This window comes from Hemitrygon akajei, chromosome 14 (assembly GCF_048418815.1).
Source record: "Hemitrygon akajei chromosome 14, sHemAka1.3, whole genome shotgun sequence".
NCBI lineage: Eukaryota > Metazoa > Chordata > Chondrichthyes > Myliobatiformes > Dasyatidae > Hemitrygon > Hemitrygon akajei.
This window is the reverse complement of record NC_133137.1, coordinates 6,685,990-6,706,201: the sequence shown is the minus strand read 5'-3', so window position 1 is coordinate 6,706,201 and position 20,212 is coordinate 6,685,990. Positions and strand designations below refer to the sequence as shown.

General features: G+C 42.0%; 1 protein-coding gene across 4 annotated transcripts in view; it reads right to left on the bottom strand.

Moving 5' to 3' along the window:
* LOC140738265 (hepatocyte nuclear factor 1-alpha-like) overlaps positions 1-20,212 on the bottom strand; it is a 219,673-nt gene that overhangs the window by 136,159 nt on the left and 63,302 nt on the right. For all 4 annotated transcript variants that reach the window (XM_073065428.1, XM_073065427.1, XM_073065426.1 and 1 more), the window contains exon 4: positions 15,933-16,168. In XM_073065428.1, the coding sequence (XP_072921529.1) occupies positions 15,933-16,168 (236 nt within the window). The remainder of the gene's footprint in view (positions 1-15,932; positions 16,169-20,212) is intronic.

The following is a 20,212-nucleotide window of genomic DNA, read 5'->3' as shown; positions in this document are numbered from 1 at the left end:
GCATTCAGAAACAGCAGAAAAGTACAACAACGTCAGACATATAAAAAGAACATGCTGGGCAGACAAAAATAGATGGACTGTACAGGGATGATAAAAAGATAAAAAGTCAAGTTGTAGCTTCAAAAAGAGCACTAATCTGGACGCTGTTGATGAAAAATCTGATAATGATGAGGGTGACTCAGGACTGAATAGCCCTGAGATTTAGAATGTGAAAATTAACAATAGACAAGCAATTTAACTTACACCAAAAGCGAATGGCAAATTAATTCAAATGGAATTGGACACTGGCTCGGTTGTTTCACTCATTACACAAAATAATTTTGAAGGGCATTTCAAAGATACTGAACTGAAACCTGCAGGTATCCACTAAGAATTTATACTGGAGAAAAGATAACTCCTGAGGGAATGACTCCTGTGCCAAATACAACAACCAACCAGCCACATTGGGCTTGTGTGTGCTAAAAACAGGAGGGCCAGCATTGTGGGGATGTGATTGGCTGAAACAACTATAATTGGAGATCCATTCACAATTTGCATACCACATCCCCCTACACTAACGGCAACTGCAAGCAAATTAAGAAATGTATTGGATGATGCCACAGCAGTGCTCAGGGATGGCATTGGAAAACTCGAACATATCAAGGTTAAAACAGTGTTAAATTAAAATGCCATACCCAAGTTTTACAAAGCCCCTCCAGTTCTTTAGAATATTGTGGTAAAGTAGCCAGTGAGCTAGATCACATGGAAGCTGAATTAACGCTTTCCAAAGTTGAATGGAGTCAGTGGTCCCAGTAGCCGAGAAGGATGGGGTCTGTCTGGACCTGTAGTAATATTAAGGTCACCATCAACCAGGTACTAAAAGGAGATCAATACCCTCTGCCCAGGATAGTGGATATCTTTGCAAACCTTTCTGGAGGGAAACACTTCAGTAAAGTGGACTTAGCTGAGGCCTACCTACAGATGGAGATAGAAGAGAGTCCAAATATTTCTCACCATAAGCACACAAAAAAGGGCAAAGGGCTTTGTCACTATAATAGATTTAATTCTGGAGTACATCTGCACCTGCACTCTGACAGAAAGCGATGGACCAGGTGATGCAAGGCTGCCCAGGCCCTCAGTGTTACCTGGATGACATCATTGTTACCCGTGAGGATGACAAGAAACATCTCCAAAATCTCAAGACAATGTTAAAAAGATTAGAAGATTATGGGCTCAGAGCATGACGCAACGTGCGAAATTTTTAAACCAAACATCACTTACTGTTTGTCCAGAAAGTTTTGTCCAGAATTCAAAGAATTCACTACAAGTGATGTCAACAGACAACTGTATCAGAAGTTCACCAATTTCCTCATTACACTCCACAACCAACAAACCAGCTATACTGTTCCTGGGTCATCCCTTGCATTCATGCTTGGATCTCCTCTCACCCAATCTCATAAGGAGTGTGCAGGACAAACAGCTGAGACAAAGTGAAGGCTTCTCAAATCAGAGGTTCAATGTTTCACTCCTGGACAAGCAATCCTGACGAGGGACTACAGAGGTGATCAGAAGTGGTTACTAGAAAGATTAAGGACAGAACTAGGCCACTCTCCTACACAGTGGAGATTGCTTCTGATAACATCTGGAGATGACAGATTGATCAGTTGAGGAGAGCAAAGTCAATTGTTAGAGAAGAAAGATGGCCAGAGCTGTCAGAACCACTTCTGCAGTCCAAGAGTCAACTCCTACAATGACCACAGAGGAGGTCCAAGAACCTGAGATTGTTTCACACCCACATGTCTCACCTGCCAAGCAGAGTTATCCCCCTTATCAGGAAAGGGGTTATCCCACAGGAGTAAGAAATCCTCCACAGTGATTACGGTAAATCTTTAGGCCTGAATGAGGCAACTTAAAAGTTACTATGCTGTGGATGTCAATACTGTAGTTGCACTATATAGTATACTGTATACAGTATATATACTGTATGCATGCAAGTTGAGATGCATTCTATATTGAGTTCGAGTTTATGCTAAGCAGATAGGAGTGTTGGATAATTAATATTGTAATTATATTGTTTATTAAGCATTCTTGTTCACTTAAATAATTCATTACAGATTATACATAAAAGTACACGAATAGCATACATCACCACGCCACCACATTATATGTGCGCAACTTCCTAAAGTAAAAATGAGTCTACGACACCTTATTCTTGGTTCCATGTTCTTATTTTAATTAGTTTTTATGTTTTGGAGTTTCAAAACTTAACGACTGAGTTTGACTTTGGTATCTTCCTAACACTGTTGACCAAGGTATCAGACAGTGAACGCCTCAAGGTGGGAGGAAAGAGGACCAGAGAGATCAATGAGTCATTGCATCTGAATTCTAATGAGCTTCCAAGATAATTACACTGAGCAAAAACATTCCTTTATAAGAAGGCTGAAAGCTGATGGAGGATTCCTGGCATCCTTCAAGTCATTCATTTATTACATTTTACTTCAGTATTTTCGGATGGTAATTGAGTTGTAAGTGACTTGTTCAAGGCCAACGGTTGAATCAAGATTGTATTAGCAAGCTGGTGCCTGCAATGTCTTCGCAAGAATTTATATCCCTTCTATATCTCATCATATATCAATATCTCTCAGAAAGATTAACTGGCAATTAGACTTCAGTTGCTGTATGATAATCCAAGAACAGTGCTGCATTGTTCAAAACTATAATATAACACTTTGCTTGTAATAGTCAAAATGCACTGCATTAGCTGTAAAGCAATAGGAATATCATAACATTCAGAAAGGCTCTATACAACTGTGGTCACAGTCTAAAGGGTCAAAAGTGAGATACGGCACAGAAACAAGCACTTCAGCGCACCAAATCCTGTTATTTGCCCCCAACTTTTAGTACTTTCCTACACACTAAGGGCAATTCATAGCAGCCAATTAATTTTCCAACTTAAATGTTATTGGAATGTGGAAGGAAACTGGCAGCACCAGGAGGAATCCTATGCTATCACAGGAGAATACATAAACTCCACATAGACAGCATCAAACCTGGGCCCCTGGTGTTGTGAGGAAGTAGCTCTACTAAGTGCACCGTTTTGCCACCTCAATTTTTCTTTATTGGATTATGTAAATATTGTCTGAAAGATTAATTGTAAACAAATGCATAATTCTAGGTAAGATCACATTTGACCTGTGATGTTATTGTGCACTTAGTGTTAGTTGCTATGCAGACAGTGAGATGCAATTATTGATTATCAAACGGGACCAATAATGAAAATGGAGCAAATATGCTTTCAATTTAAAGTAATCTCAACAGAATGACAATACTAATTTAGAGATTAACACAACAATGGAAAACACACGCGGTCAAGAAGAACAGCAGTTCAGTGATTCCAATAAGTTAAAAAGAAAATAGACCACTACATCACAGCGCAGGCCCTTCAGCCCACAATGATTTGCCAAACATTTAACCTACTCTAAAATCAACCTAACTATTTCCTCCGCATAGCCCTCCATTGTTTTTACCATCCTTATGCCTACCTGAGAGTTTTTTTTTAAACTTCCCTAATGTATCTGACTCTACTACCACCCCAGCAGGGTGTTCCACACACCCATCACTCTCTGTGTAAAATATTACCTCCGGCCACCTCCCAATTCTTTCCACCAATCACCTTAAAATTATAACACTACCCACCCCCCCCCACCCAGTATCAGCCATTCCTGCCCTGGGAAAAAGCCTCTGGCTACCTACTCAGTCTATGTCTCTTATCATCTTGTACACCTCTATCAAGTCATCTCTCATCCTCCTTCAGTCCAAAGAGAAAAACTCTTGACTCTAACCGTTGCTCATGACATGCTCTCTAATCCAGGCAGCAAAGTTTAAAGTTATTTATTTATTATCATTTATTTATTATGCATTTATTATCAAAGAGTGTAGAGATTATACAACCTTGAGATTTGTCACGTTACAAAGAGCCACAAAACAAAGAAACTTCAAAAGAGCCCATTAAAAACAGAAGAGCGGCAAACACCCAATGCGCAGAGAGAGAAAAGAACAGATTGTGGGAACAATAAAAGTAAGCAAAATGCATTCGGAACTGGAATTTTACGAAAAGCACAAAGCCAGACATCACCACAGCTGAAGCAGGCAACAGCCGCAGTTTATCGCAAAGCCGAGTAAAGGTCGCGAGACAGCTGCAAAGCCAGGCATCACTGCATTTCAGCATAGAGCTGAATAAATGTCTCGGAGCAGCGGGTAGAACCAGGCAGAACTGGCCCTCGCATCGCCTCTGGTCCCACCACCCTGACCTTTTCAATCTGGCCCACGGTTAAATTCTCCAAACATCAGGTGGGTCCTGTCTCTTGGACTGCTCTGATCTCACAATTTCGCCTGTACCCAACCTTCCCCATTCGGCCTGGCGCTTAAATCGAGACTTTTCTCGCTCTCAGGGACGTCACAAACTCGGCCTTGACTCTGTTTTGACCCTGACTCCACCTCCACTTGCCACGACCATCCCTCACCTGTGCCTCTGTCTCTGCCACCGCTCACCTCCGCTTGCCTCAACTATCCTTTGCTTACCTCTCCATTGTCAGCATTGATCATTATTAATGAAGTGTTATTAAATAAGGGATAAAGTTGTTTTGGTTTCTGCCACCAGTAAGTAGTCACTGAGTATCACCGGCGCCATCTTAAACCAGAAGCACCCTGGGAAATCTCCTCTGCACCCCTTCCAAAACTTCACCATCTTTCATATTCAGGGTTATTGAATACTATTTGCTACAAATTCCGGGAGAGGAGGAGGGGAAAGGCAAGTGTGACAACTTTTACTGATTTTTATTGATTCACCTGGTTCTGCTGAAGCCCCTCGGTCTTATTCCAAGTAAGACATTTTTCCCAATGTCTATGAGAAAGAATGCTTCAAGGATCACTTAATGAGAGCTGGAAAAATGTTAGTCCCGTGCTTGGAATGCACTGCCTGGGGTGGTGGTGAAGGCAAATATGACAGAGGTGTTCAAATGACCAATTTATGGGCAATCAGTGTACATCAATAATTAAGATTTAGACAGGGTCGAGTCACTCTGATTAAGTGGCACTGTTTTGATCTCACTGCAACTTAGACACGGGCCATGCAGGTCTGCACAGGAAACTTTAGTCTGAGAACAACTCAAAAACAAAGTAAATTTACTGTTAAAGTACGGCTGTGTCACCATATAGCTTGAGATTCATTTTCTTGCAGGCGTTCACAGAAAAATAAATAAATACAACAGAATTTATGAAGAACTATACAAAAACAAAATTTAACAAATAACTCTTGCGCAAAAGAAGGCAAATCATGCAAACAATAAAAAAGTTAATAATACTCAGATCATGTGTTTGCAGAGTCATTGAAAGCACACCAAAAGGTTGTGGAGTCATTTCTGCATTGAGGTGAGTGAAGTTATCCACGCTGGTTCGGGAGACTGATAGTTGTAGGGTAATAACTATTCCTGAGCCTGGTGGTTTGAGGCTTAAAGCTCCTGTACCTCTTCCCCAATGGTAGTAGCCGTTGATTATTATTTAGTCCATTATTAGTCAGTTCATAACACGAGTGACAGGTGAGATTAAGAGTAGAGATTTAAACTGGTAAATTGTTTTCTTATTATTATTCATACAGATCAATCCATTACAACAGTGTGTTGAGGTAGCAGAATATAGTGTTACAGTTACAAAGAAAGTGCTTAAAGCAAGATCTTAATGAGGTAGGTCGTGAGGTCAAGACTTCATCTTATCATAGTGGGAAATATTTAATAGTCAGATAACAGTGGGATCGAGGCTGTCCTTGAGCCTGATGGTCCACATTTTCAGAATTCTGTATCTTCTGTCTGATGGGAGGGACGATAACAGAGAATGCTTAGGGTGGATGGGGTCTTTGTGCTGGCTGCGTTACTGAGGCAGTGAGAAATGTAGAGAGAATCCATGGAGGGGAAACAGGTTTAGGTGATGTGCTAAGCTGTATCCCGATCTTTCAGCAGTTTCTTGCAGTCATGGGCAGAGCAGTTACTATACCAAGCTGGTGCCAGTGGCCAACACAACTAACAGCGACATCCTGCAGACTGTTCATGAGAACTACTTCTTCTTTGAAATATACTTTTACTACCAACCTGTGCACAACTGGAGCTTGTAATTTATATTTTGATCATGTGTTTTGGGGCCAACTCAGGCATTTTTGCTGTCTCCGAGGGAATTGGATGTGGTTGAGAGCGAGGTTGGAACGAAACGTGCAGCCCAATGGCAGAGCGCAAACCCATGAACAGCTCCAATTCTTGACCAACTTGCCAATTAAAGTACCAAGCAAGATCAAAATCAATGAGGACGAGAGAAGAAGGCGAGCAGGTGTTCAGTGCCGTCTACCTGTGTTCGTCCTGTCTCCCTCTCCCCCTCACTCTCTGCTGCTGCAAGAAGTTGCAGGAGTCCGGTGTCTTGTGCAAGGTTTGTTTGGTGTGGTTTGTGGATTTGACTAGATTTCTAGAGACTCTACAGTTTATGTTATATAGGATTCTGGTTTATGGTTACTCCATTTTAATTGGTGTGGCTTTGACTGGCTTTGCGGTGTGCAGACAACGAACAACACAACGTTGAATTGAACTGAACATTCCTAGGCTGTTTCAAGGACTCTGCAGTGAGATGTTTAATATTCTGTGTGTTATTGCTTGTTTTTGCCGTTTGTATGATTTGGTGTTTTTTTGCGCATTGGGTGTTTGAACGGGTTCCACGGTGTTTAATTACTCCGTGGCTGCCTGCGGGAAAACAAATATCAGAGCTGTGCACTGCATACATATTTTGATAATAAATGTACCTTTGTAGGTTTCCAGAAATAAAACACAAATGAGGCATTTTATGTTTATCAAAACCCATAACACATTTCATTAAACTCCAAAACCTACACAACAAAAGCACGCTAAAAACATTTTACATAATAACGTCATCACATCAGACCAGCCTCTTAAAGTGAAACCCCATTTCTCCTGTTTACGTCCATGGTACGGTCCACCATGGTAAGAAGGTGTGTGAAACTGTAGGAGGGGAAGAAGACCAACAAGGTCCACATTAATATAGTCAAACTGTCACTCAAAGATCTCTAAAGGTGCCAATGGCTCCTGAACATGATGGTTAGTTCTTGGTTGCTGGCACTCCACACAAGCTGCAGTCCAATCATGCACGTCCTTTCTGAGGCTGTGCCAAACAAACCTAGGTGCAACCAGTTTCTGTGCACAGAATATCAAAAAATGCCAAACAGGGTGATCACAGCTGTTTTGGGAATGTCCTCCGAGCACACAGCCACCTGATGGTAGCCCCTAACGACTTTGGAAAAAGTTAATTTTCCGGCTAAACGTGCCGAAAAGTCTTGGATGTGTGAGACCGGGTAACGATCGGGGGTGGTGGTCACCACATGGGCCGCAACCACCATCAGATTTAGGGACCATATGAAGCGGTAAAACCAGGGGCTATTGGACTGGCGTACAATGCTGAGTCTTTCCATGTTGGCAAACACAGCCTTCGCGGTCGCCAGCTTTTTTTGGGTCCAGTCTACACATCCGGGCATGGACTGGCGGGCCAGTTGTAGAAATGTGCTGCTTGACCCCATGATTTGTGACTGTAGTGGAGAATGTGGGCTTGGTGAGGTTTGGGAATTCACCCAGCAGTCGAGTAAACTCACATGTGGTGGTGCATGTACTTGATAGAGGCGTAGTGGGGAGCTTACTGGGGGAGCAGGGTAACAGCCCAAAGACCTTGATATCCACAAGCCAGCTGTTCTCAAGATCAACTCATCGTCCTTGAACTGCACAGGAAATCTGCACCGAGCAGAGGTCTAGCCAGGATGAAGTCCCATGTGTAACGTCGCTCACTGAAGCAGAGTGTCACATGTCGTGTCCCATAGGTCCGGATCTTGCGATTGTTGGTGGCCTCCAGTGAGGTTTCATCACTCTTTGCCTTCTCATCCGTAGGCGTAGGCGATGCTGGCAGTGAACTCACCTGAGCACCCGTGACACAGGAAACGTCGCCCTGAAAGGGTGTCCATAGTGAACAGTCGACAACCCTGGCAGCTGGACCCATGGTGTTCACACACCCCTGACATCCCGATGTGCTGGCATTCTCCAAGTTGCAAGGCAGTCGGAACTTCCTAGCGTTCGTACCAAAGTGACCGTGGTGAAAGCACAGACTCGGCATCATCTGTTTCACAGACGCGAGCATCCTTATTTTGGGGGCCTTGCTGACCAGGCTTATTGAGCTAGAGAAAGGAGGAGGAATGATGCATTGCTGCCTAGCTGAGTGTAGACTATCAGACATTTTAGCAAGCTCCCTATAGTTCATCACGGGGGCATTAGCGAGCACTGTGCGAAGTGGATCAGGCATTTGCTGCATGAAGTGTTCTATAAAAATTAAACAAGGATGGTGATTTCCCAGAAGAGACAGCATGTGGTCCATTGCTGAGACTGGGCAAGGAGAGCAACTGTTTGGCACACTCAGACTCCAATAGTCCAAAATATATATTAATGATTCAGACAAGGGAATTAAATGCAGCACCTCCAAGTTTGCGGATGACACGAAGCTGGGCGGCGGTGTTAGCTGTGAGGAGGATGCTAAGAGGATGCAGGGTGACTTGGATAGGTTAGGTGAGTGGGCAAATTCATGGCAGATGCAATTTAATGTGGATAAATGTGAGGTTATCCACTTTGGTTGCAAGAACAGGAAAACAGATTATTATCTGAATGGTGGGCGATTAGGAAAAGGGGAGATGCAACGAGACCTGGGTGTCATTGTACACCAGTCATTGAAGGTGGGCAAATGGTGAAAAAGCGGGGGTGAAAAATACAAATGGTACGTTGGCATTCATAGCAAAAGGATTTGAGTACAGGAGCAGGGAGGTTCTACTGCAGTTGTACAAGGCCTTGGTGAGACCGCACCTAGAATATTGTGTGCGGTTTTGGTCCCCTAATTTGAGGAAAGACATTCTTGCCATAGAGGGAGTACAGAGAAGGTTCATCAGATTGATTCCTGGGATGGCAGGACTTTCATATGAAGAAAGACTGGATCGACTAGGCTTATACTCACTGGAATTTAGAAGATTGAGGGGGGATCTTATTGAAACGTATAAAATTCTAAAGGGATTGGACAGGCTAGATGCAGGAAGATTGTTTCCAATGTTGGGGAAGTCCAGAACGAGGGGGTCACAGTTTAAGGATAAAGGGGAAGCCTTTTAGGACTGAGATGAGGAAAAACTTCTTCACACAGAGAGTGGTGAATCTGTGGAATTCTCTGCCACAGGAAACAGTTGAGGCCGGTTCATTGGCTATATTTAAGAGGAAGTTAGATATGGCCCATGTGGCTAAAGGGATCAGGGGGTATGGAGAGAAAGCAGGTACAGGGTTCTGAGTTGAATGATCAGCCATGATCATATTGAATGGCGGTGCAGGCTCAAAGGGCCGAATGGCCTACTCCTGCACCTATTTTCTATGTTTCTATGTTTCTAAAAGTATGTAGAAGGTGAGTTTTCAGTAATCGGTATTTATCGTGGTCAAGCAGACTCACCACTCTCACAGCCATAGAAATAGTTGGTGGTGTCGGCGGAGATTTCTCGCAGGGAAAAATAGGCCTCAGTTTGTATGAACCAAGCAACAGCACTTTGCTCCCAAAGCTCCGCAGTTCCAAAGCAATGTTCACCGACAAGTTCAATAACTTCGGAATCATCCTATCATGTCGGGATCACCAATGTAGGTTTCCACAAATAAAACGAAGTGAGGCGTTTTATATTTAACAAACCCCATAACACATTTTATTGAACTCCAAAACCGACACAACAGAAGCACGCTTTAACTTAATAACGTCATCACATCAGACCAGGCTCTTAAAGCGAAACCCCAACTCAATATCAGTACATTTCTCCTAATTACATTACCCTACACGCTGAATCTTTGACGCATTGGGATAAGATGGTTTTTATGGTGCATCAATAAAGATTGGAGAGAGTCAAAGGCAACATGCCAAATTTCTTTCGCCTCCTGAGGCCCTTCTTAGCCACAGCATCTATGTGGTTGGACCAGGACAAACTTTTCCTGATGTTCGCTCCTAGGAACTTGAAACTTTCAGCCCTCTCAAGCTCAACACAGTTGGCAAAATCAGAGGTATTCTTACTCCCCTCCTTCCTAAAATCAATGACCAGCTTTTTTATTTTGATGGCATTGAGGGAAAGATTATTGTCATAGGCTCTCTATCTCCTTCCTACTCTGATTCATCATTATGTGAGATGCAGTTCACTAGTGTTATCATCTACCAAATTTGGAACTGGAGTTGGAGCAATTTCTGGCTGCACAGTCGTGAATGTACAGTGAGCAGACAAGGGGACTGAGAATGCTACCTGTGGGGCACCAGTGCTGAGAATAATCATGACAGAGGCATTGCTGCCTATCCTTACTGATTGGAGCCTTTTGGTCTGGAAGTCAAGGATCCCGTTGAAAAAGGTGGCATTGAGCCCCAGGTTTAGGAGTCTGAAGATGAGTTTGCTTTGAATTATAATATTGGAGGTGGAGTTGTCGTCAATAAACAATAACCTAACGTAGGTGTCTTCACTGTCCAAATATTCCAGAGAAGAGTCACAAACAAGAAAAAGATCTGCAGATGCTGGAAATTCAAGTAACACGCACAAAATACAGGTCAGGCAGCATCTATGGTAATGGATAAACAGTTGACGTTTCTGACCAATGAAGGGTCATAGTGTCAACTCTCCTCTTTTCCATAGATGCCGCCTGGTCTGCTGAGTTCCTCCAGCATTTTCTGTGTGTGTTCCAGAGAAGAATGTATGGCTGGGGAGATGGTGTCAGCCATCGACCTGCTTTGGTGAAAGGCAAACTGTAGTGAGTGAAGGTTAAAAGTTCAAAGTTCTGATTAAATTTATTATCAAAGTATGGCACCATATACTACCTTGCGGTTCATTTTCTAGGTTATCTGGGAGCCGACTGCTATCAATATGTTTAAGGGTATGTCCAAAACATTGCAAAGTTCTGTTTACTGTAGTTATTAATTAGAGGCATCTGATGTTTGAGTTACACATGCACACAATGCTGGGGGAACTCAGGAGATGAATAAAGAGTTGGCATTTCAGGCAGAGCCTCTTCTTCAAGACTCAATCTCACCTCTACATCAAAAGCCCAATTCCAATGATGTTTGAGTTAAGATGTACATAAATTGTGCAGCACAGAAAAAATGCCATAGAGTTATAGAACTTATGTTCAATGATATAGAGATGAATGCAAAACTGCAACATTTACAGTGAAGGATGCAAGACACCTACAAGGGGAGAGGATTTACTGGAATAATAGTCATTGCAGAAATGTTAAGCATAACTTACAGTATGTAGCTTTGCAGAAAAGGCTAAAGTAGTGAGCAATCATGCATTGGTTAAATTTACACGTGTTTGTCTCTTTTAAGTGTATTAATTCATGTTTGCAAACAGTAATCTATCATTTACTATATGTAGATAGCTTGACGGGTGGAACAATTTTTAAAGGAGATGCAAGTTGGAAAGTGAGTGTGAGAGTACCTTTAAGAACTGACACATCTATGTGTTGTTGCATCAGACATTGCTGTTCGGTTTGAGGATGGTTGCTGTCGATAATGAAATACTTCAGTTAACTCTGCCTGTCAGTTCTTGCAACAACACCAAACAAACTCACATGCATCACAGCGAACATGCTGAGCGGCTCAAACACTGGCAATCTCACCTTTAGATCAAAAGCCCAATTCTAAGCTGCACTACAACCAGATCTCTCAAACACACAGTGCTTTTCACAGAAGGGCAGATACAAATTCCTACCAACAGTTCTCCTCCAGCAAAATCATCAAAATACCTGTACACTAAGTGGTCACTTTATTAGATACACCTGCTTATTAATGCAAATATCTAATCAGCCAATCATGTGGCAGCAATTCAATATATGCAGACATGGTCAAGAGAATTAGATGTAAATGAAATGGTGCCTTTGTGTAAAAGAAAGGTGAAAGCCATGATTAAAAGTCTATTTGATCACTGTGGCAACAAGGTTAGGATAAGGAAAGGATGACATTTATATGAAATTCAGAGGATGGTGGGAACTCAACTGGAAGGCAGAAGGGAAGAGGTTATACTTTCACGTTGACATATTGGACATACTCGTACTAGGTTGAATAATGCCCTTGTTCAGAGTTAACATGCTGATACAGGCATTTGTAGTGAGTGCAGCCTATATAGCATATGTTGTTTGAATGCAGTTCCTATGAGGTGCGAAGGAAACATCTAATTGGTAAATTGAAATCTTTGGGACAAACAGAGTTTAATGTGGAAAGCTTGTTAAGAAATCATTCCCATTGTACTGTATATAAGTCTGTATTTGATATTCAGAAAAGCATTAGACTTCTTGATATTAATAGAGAATTTTTTTGGAGGTGATGTAGAATTTAGTGGGTGTACTTCCCCTTTCTTTGATTCACACTCCAAGTCAGTAGGGGAGGTAATGCACCTTATGTTGGTCTGCCAATCGCCATTAAATTTTACAAGAAGAAGAGTTCAGTTGTTGTTCAGACCAAATATCAGAATAGGGAAGAAATGTAATTGAAGTGACTTTGACCGTGGAATGATTGTTGGTGCTAGATGGGGTGGTTTGAGTATCTCCTGATCTCCTGGGATTTTCATGTGCGACAGTACCCAGAAGAGTTTACAGAGAATGGAGCGAGAAACAAATAACATCCAGTGAGTGAAATGCCTTGTTAATGAGAGATGTCAGAGAAGAACAGCCAGATTTAAAGTTCAAATTTATTTGTCATGTATTTAATTTATAAATTCACATACATCACTGTATGTTTTATGGGCATACTTAATGCATCCATAATAAAATAATAACCATAAATGAATCAATGAAAGAGCACACACTATAGGACAAACAACCAATGTGCAAAAGGCACCACACTGTGCAGGTACAAAAGAAAAAGATAATAGTTGATAAGCAATAAATATTGAGAACATGAGAAGAAGAGTATAGGAGGTAGCTAATAAAGTGGCCACTAGTTGTATATCCACTAGGTACCTAAATCTATGTCCTGTTTGTGGGACCATATGATACATAGAATGGCTATTACATTACACAATGACAACTGAGTCAAAGTAATTCACTGTGTGTAAAGTACTCTCTGAGAAACTTCGGATTGCAGTTACAGAATCCCACTTTGCATATTCTTATGCAGCTTCCAAATTGACTTTGAACCACTCCATATCTGAGTGGCAGGCAACAGAACATTAATAATGTCCGTTCTGCTTGCTTACTGCTGATCCAATTAGAGCTGGAAATCCTCCTCCCCTCTGTAAGTGTCAGTAGGCTTTCAATATGTCAACCTTGTTTTGTCCCTTCTCACTGAGACACAAGCTGATTTTTATTTGACTTACCAGCCTAATTACTTCCTTAGTAGTCATCTGACAACACCTTTAAACAATTGATCAACTCTTTAAAAGCATTACAACTATTAATTGGTTTGTTAAATTAATGCACTACAGCCTGTCAGCAGTGAAAAGCGATAATGGATTAGCTACCCCTTGAGCAGTAAGCATTGCTGTTATTAGAAAGCCGAGGGAAGGTTCGGTTACAGCCCAGTATGAAGATTCTCAGTTTTCCTACCCTCTGCCACCCATGTCGGTCTTTAAAAATAAACATCAGTTCAGTTTCCATGGGTATAAAAACAACTCTATGGAAAATTAACACATTGAGTTGCATGCTTATTCCATTGATTTAACTTAGTACTGCCTGCGGATCTGTTACTTTGGAAAAAATAGAACAGAATGCATACCCAGGACACAATGCCCTATTATGCTGCTGAACAGCAGCCATGTGGCATGAAAATAGATCTTTTAAAGCCATATATTTCACATTGCTATGCCTTCTGAAAGTAACTGACAAAGCCCTGTGGTTCAATTCTGAAGAACAGTAGGGATGTTCATCCCAGTGTCCAGCCTCGTGGCTTGTTCCAGCTTGTGGCTGCCTGCAAGAAGGCAGATCTCAAGGTTCTATATTGTATACATACTTTAATAAATAAATGTACTTTGAACTTTGAGTAATTATCCTAACGTCACTAATATACTGATTTTTTTTTGTCAGCACTGGTAAGGGAGCTGGCTGGCTGCAGACCGGTCACCACACTTCCTATCTCAGTGACAGTGCTTGGGCAACATGGCTCTAGCTGTAAGTTTCCTTGGCTGAAAAGCATTCTGAATTTGTTTGAGGTGATGAATGAAGGTTTTATTCCTCAAACACAAACTCTTCTGGATAAACTATAAATGTCAAACAAAGGACAGAGTCACTATTTTCCTCCTTAGCTGGAGGAAGAATGGTAACTTGGAAACATGCAGCTGTGCCAGCCTGAAATGGCCAACTTTCCACACACTTACAGTACTGTGCAAAAGCCTTAGGCACATATATTTGGTAGAATGCCTAAGACTATTGCACAGTGCTGTATTTGTCAACATGGAGCACAGAGCGAGTTTGTAAATCTGGCGGGAGCGAAGGATATTGGGAATGGTGAGGGTGGAGTGCCGCGGGAGGGGTGTGGGACGGGGGCAGAGAAGGAATGCCAGGGGTGCAGGAGGGTAGCACAAATGTAGACACACCCAGCCCTGAGATACTAAGCAAGGTAATTTGAATGTCTCTCTGGTACTTCCCGCTCCCTGCCCTCTCCCTTCCCCTTTTCTCAACAACGATTCTCTCCTCCCTGCCCCCTTCCCACTCTCAGTCCACCATAGAGCCCCATATCGGACTTGGATTTTATCATCACTCACATATATCATGAAGTTAGTTTAGTTAGCAACAGCAGAACAGTGCAATACATAAAATTACTACGGTACTGTAGAAATGTCTTTGGTACCCTAGCTATATATAGGTATCTGAGCCTTTTGAACAGTACTGTATACTAAGTTCAGGGTTCTTCAGTTTCATTCCTGACATTAAAATTCCATTGGGCAATAATTTTAATGGACGTGCCATCATTTTTGCATGCACTTTCTCTGTATTCAACTTTTAATAAAATCTCCATCCAGAAACTGGTCCGCGACCTTTAACGTAGCTCACACAAGAGTTCAATGCTGATAATTAGCACAGGGCACAGAGTCCTTTCAATCTTGAACTGTCATCTTAAGAGGAAAACAGGAGGCAGAAACCCTGTGAAGTTGCCTGTGGAGGTTGTGGGCTTTTACATGTCATATTAGTTTGAAATAAATCCACCCTTTGAGAATTTTTGGGAATGCTGCTGATGAAATAGTAACCGCTTGGAAGTGATCAATGAATAAAGATGCTGTTGTGCTGGAAGACCACATTTTTAGGAGGAGTTAATACAGATTTTTACCGAAGCACAGAAGGCAAAATACTGGCAGAAAATGCCACAGGCACACTGCAGGCTGTTCCCATGGAAAGGTCATCAAGCTGAAATGTTTCCCTGTCCATGGATTCGCCAAGCTTGCTGAGCATTTCCAACACTTTCTGCTTCTATTTCAGAAATTCAGCATTCACAATATTTTGCTTCTTTGCTGTAACAAACAGTTGCTTGGAAAGTGGGCATAACATTTGCTTTTTAACTTACGTCCACCGCTTTATTTTAGTGAATTTGAATGTTCACAATTGCAGATACAGTAGGGTCTTCTAAGAAACTCTTGGATAGTACATGGAGCTTAGAAAAATAGAGGGCTATAGATAACCCGAGGTAATTTAAGTACATGTTCGGCACAGCATTGTGGACTGAAGGGCCTCTATTGTGCTGTAGGTTTTCTATGTTTCTATGTTCCACACTGGGTATAGTAAACACAGCTCCACTGTCGTGAGAGCACGCAATGGCCTAGTCTCAGCACCTTTGAAACGACGGCACATTAAAATCAGAACAACAAAAGCAACAAACCTTACCATGTATTTTGCTGGGTGACAAAGCACTTGGTGGCAGGGGTGAGCTATTGTGGAGTGTCACGGGGGTTACTGCATGTGGTTGTTGATTGCCGTAGGCATCCATCGCCAGCTTGTGCCGAAAGGCTTCTTCCTTCCTTCGATTTGCGAACCAGTTGTATACCCGCACCTCAGTAACAAGGTTAGAGCCCAGTCCATGGGCCTGAGATGGTGAGACCCCTCGCTGTATACATTCGGCTCTGCAATAAACATAGATAAAATATGTGTAAGACAAGAAACCCATATAACTTAGGCTTTCTCAGGCAAATGACACAATTGTTTTGGAAAAAAACATTAGTCATCAAATCCCTATGATTATTTCATTAAATACAGAACAATATAGTACAGGACAGGCCCTTCAGACCTCTAGTTTGTGCCAACCTTTTACCTACTTTGAGATAAATCAAACCGTTCCCTCTGACCTAGCCCTCCATTGTCCTATCATCCATGTGCCTATCCAAGAGTTTCTTAAAAGCCCACCCCTGCCAGGGCATTCCAAGCACCCACCAATTTCACATTTATAGGAAATATTGTACAGTGGGTGAAATATATTTTTTTAACTTGTATCATCTCGAAGATTTACTGGAAGTCATAGGTAAGTTAGCATAACTCAATTAATTGTTGTGACATTTGTTTACTGAGTATAGATGCATGTGCACTTATTCATGGAGAACAACAGTTTGCAATTTTATAACACCTTTAATGAAGTGAAATGTCACAAGCTGTTTCACAGGAGCATCCTCAAACAAAATTTGCTGTTGAGCCACATGACAAGAACGTGCAGAGCAGGGAGATTGCACATTCTCTCTGTGACTTTGTGGGTCTCCACTAGGTGCCCTGGTTTCCTCCCACTTCCCCAACACATGGTGGTCAGTAGGATAGGTAGCCAATGAAAAATTGCCCCTAGTTTGTCAGCAAGTGGAAAAACCTGTGGGGAGATGATGAGAATGGTGGAGAATATTGAAAAATAGGATTGATATAGGATTGATATAAATGGGTGGTTGATTGTCAGTATGGACCCAGTGGCCAAAGGGCCTGTTTTCCATGTTGTGCCTTTCTATGACAGAGCTTCCACAGACCCCTCAATTAATGGTAAGGTTGCAGAGCATAAACAAAGGTTGGGAACCCCTGTTCTATGACTTGAAGATATTAGAGTTGAAAGATCTAAACACTTGACCAAGAATGCAAGGTCTAAAGGAGAACCTTAGAGAAGGAGAAAGCAGTAGAGATTTAGGGATTCGGGCAGTGAAAGGCAAATTCACCAATAAACGAACCGATGATAAGGGAAGTGTAAAGATCTGGAAAGGCTGCATGGCTGAAGGAGGTCACAGATCTGGGAAGCAGCCAATAGTGTGAGATTATCATACAGGAAAGTTATGGGAGGTAGGTACAGCGGCAAGAGTAGTTATTGCTCTCATCTAGCGGTCAGGACCTTTGGTACAGAGATATGAGCTCAAGTTCCAATCATGGTGAATGGGAATTGGAATTGCAAAGCTATTAATATAAATGCTGGCCATGAAGTTACTGGATTGTTGTAAAGCCCACCTGAAGTTCATTACTGCTGCTTAGAAAAGGGTTATTTGTGGTCCTTACATAGTCTGGCCTACATGTTCAGCAGACGCATCACTGCCATTAACTTTCATTTGCATCCTCAGTGGTGGGCAATAATTCTGGCATTGCCAGTATTGTTGAAGTCCCATGGATTTTCAAAAAAAAAAGAACTGGTTGTGAGGGAAGAAATTTCTGTAGGGGCTGAAGACAGGCAATCACCTTTCTAATGTTAATTGAAGAAGACACCCAAATGGAGATTGGACAAGCAACCCAGCCATTCAGTGGAAGGATCAAGAGAGTGAACTAGAGTTGGCTTTGGTCAATGTATGTGAAACCTGGGATACACCAGGATGATGGTGGCAGATTGCAGTGTGCATATGAGAAGTGCAAGGGGACCAAGGCTAAATCCTTGGAGGAGCTCTTAGACACAGCAAAGTTGGAGCAGGTGAAGCCATTATACACATGGACCTGACCTGAAAGAAGTGGTATAAAGTCTGATGATGATGGAAAATGCATAGTGTCATCAATTTATGCCTCACTGATTCTCCTTTCCAATGGGCGATCAAACCTTTAACACCACTTGATTAGACTTGAAATCAACCCTAAACATCTTGGGCATGAACGGTCCAAACATGTAGCAATAGGCAGATTTTGTTTGGCCCCAGTTACTAATCCTAATGATTCTAACCTCTTGGTTGCCAAACCACTGACTGCCTATAAATTTTGAAGAATCTGGTTAAGTACCTCTAAAGGAATTTAGAGTGGACATGGTTTAACTATTAAACACTGCACAGCAACATTTATTCACATCATAAATTATCAAAATGTCATTTAGCTATAATTTCACATGATGGTTCAGCTTAGCAGCTGTTATCAAAAGATATGTGTTATTAGTTCCATTCATTTGCATAATTACAGTTCAGTAAAATAAACACAGGAAGAGACAGAAAAGAAGCACGCAGTGGGACTTGTGACTGGGATAATGTGTATTATTCCAACATTGCCAGGAGTTTTACATTGATATCAAGGCTGTGGGAAATACCATGTTGAATATGAAAAGCCTGGGCCGTGAATTGCTGACGTGCTCAAAAACACTCAAGAAAAAGAGGCAGAATAATTAATTTAAAATGTTAATAGTGCAACATTCAAGTTGTACCCCTTGGATCATTAGCAAACAGATACTAGTACTCCACATCTAGGATTGGCCTGGAATCTTAGAAAATAAAAATTGATTTTTGGACACCAGAGCAGCTCAGAGGAAAGTTTTAAAAAAATTATAGAGTATTCAATGCAAACTACGTATTCCTTGCGAAGAAACTGAAGATATATGTGGAGGTGGTTGAATTGGCTGAGATGACAGGTCACGTGAGGAACATGGCCATCTGCAGTTGAATTCTCTAGCATATAGTCATAGAGTACTACAGCACAGAAACACACACCTTTGGCCCATCTAGTCAAGGTCAAGCTATTATTCTGCCTAGTCCCATCGACCTGTACCTGGACCATAGCCCTCCGTACCCCTCCCTTGAATGCATGGAACAAATCATTGAGTGATGGGTCTGCATACAGTAAGGAGACTCAAGAGAACTTGCAGCTCCTGCCCTAATTCTTTTCGCCAGCTCTTCCCCTTCCCTCCCAACCAGGTTCAAAAGAGACTGCCAACCGGCTGTTTCCTCCACAAACCCAGCTCCTGATTGAATTCCTGATAAAGGGTCTCTGCACCAAATGTCAACTGTTTATTTCCCTTCATACGTGCTGTTCTTCCAGCGTTTTGTGTGTTGCTCTGGATTTCTAGCATCTGCAGAATCTCTTATGTTTCTGTGTGCCTCAACCCCTCCAGTGTTCAATCTCAACTGTTGACAACCCCCCTGCCCCGCCACCTTGCTACCCAGGTTCCAATGCAGATTACTGATTGAATCCCAGGCCTTGATCAGCTGCCAACCTTCTCTAGCCCTGGAGACAGCTACCTTCCTGAACAGCAACTTTTTACAACTCCTCCCCATTCTGTATTGTATCACAAGCATACAGCAGACCTGTTGCTGTGCCCTGGAATTTCCAGACAATTCTGTTTCTAACACCACACTGAGAAACCGTTGGGCATAGTGGCAGATATTGTAACTAGATCTTCAGGCAAACAAACCCAGGCACGGAGTAAACTAAGGTGGAAAGTAACAATGAGGATACATTTGAAGAACACAACAGAGGAGTAACAAATGACCCCGAGTGTACTTATTTGAGAGGGCTCAGAGTACACCCAACATTAGTTCACTTGGAGATCTAATTCAGGGTTCAGTGATGAACACTAGTTGATCGAACTTAAATACTGCATATAGCACAGAAACCCTGTGTGTATCTAAACTCAATAAATTAAAAACAGGATGCACGTGGAATTCACATTCAAAAAACAAGAGGCATGAAAAACACAAGAAAATCGTAAAGACTAAACCAGTCGCTTGACATGTTGTAGTTAAATCAAATCAATGACATTCAAGTGCATCAGAGCACCAAGGCCCAGCGCTCTCCGGAGCCCCACACTGATCTGAAGAGTTCATGAGACATATATTGCATTCTTCACCCAGTCCAAGTTATTGAAGTTAGTGTTAGTCAGTTGCTTTGGACATAAATCAGGATCAGACAATTCAGTACTGTCTAGATATTGCACCTGTGGCATTAAAAATAGACATATTTATCCA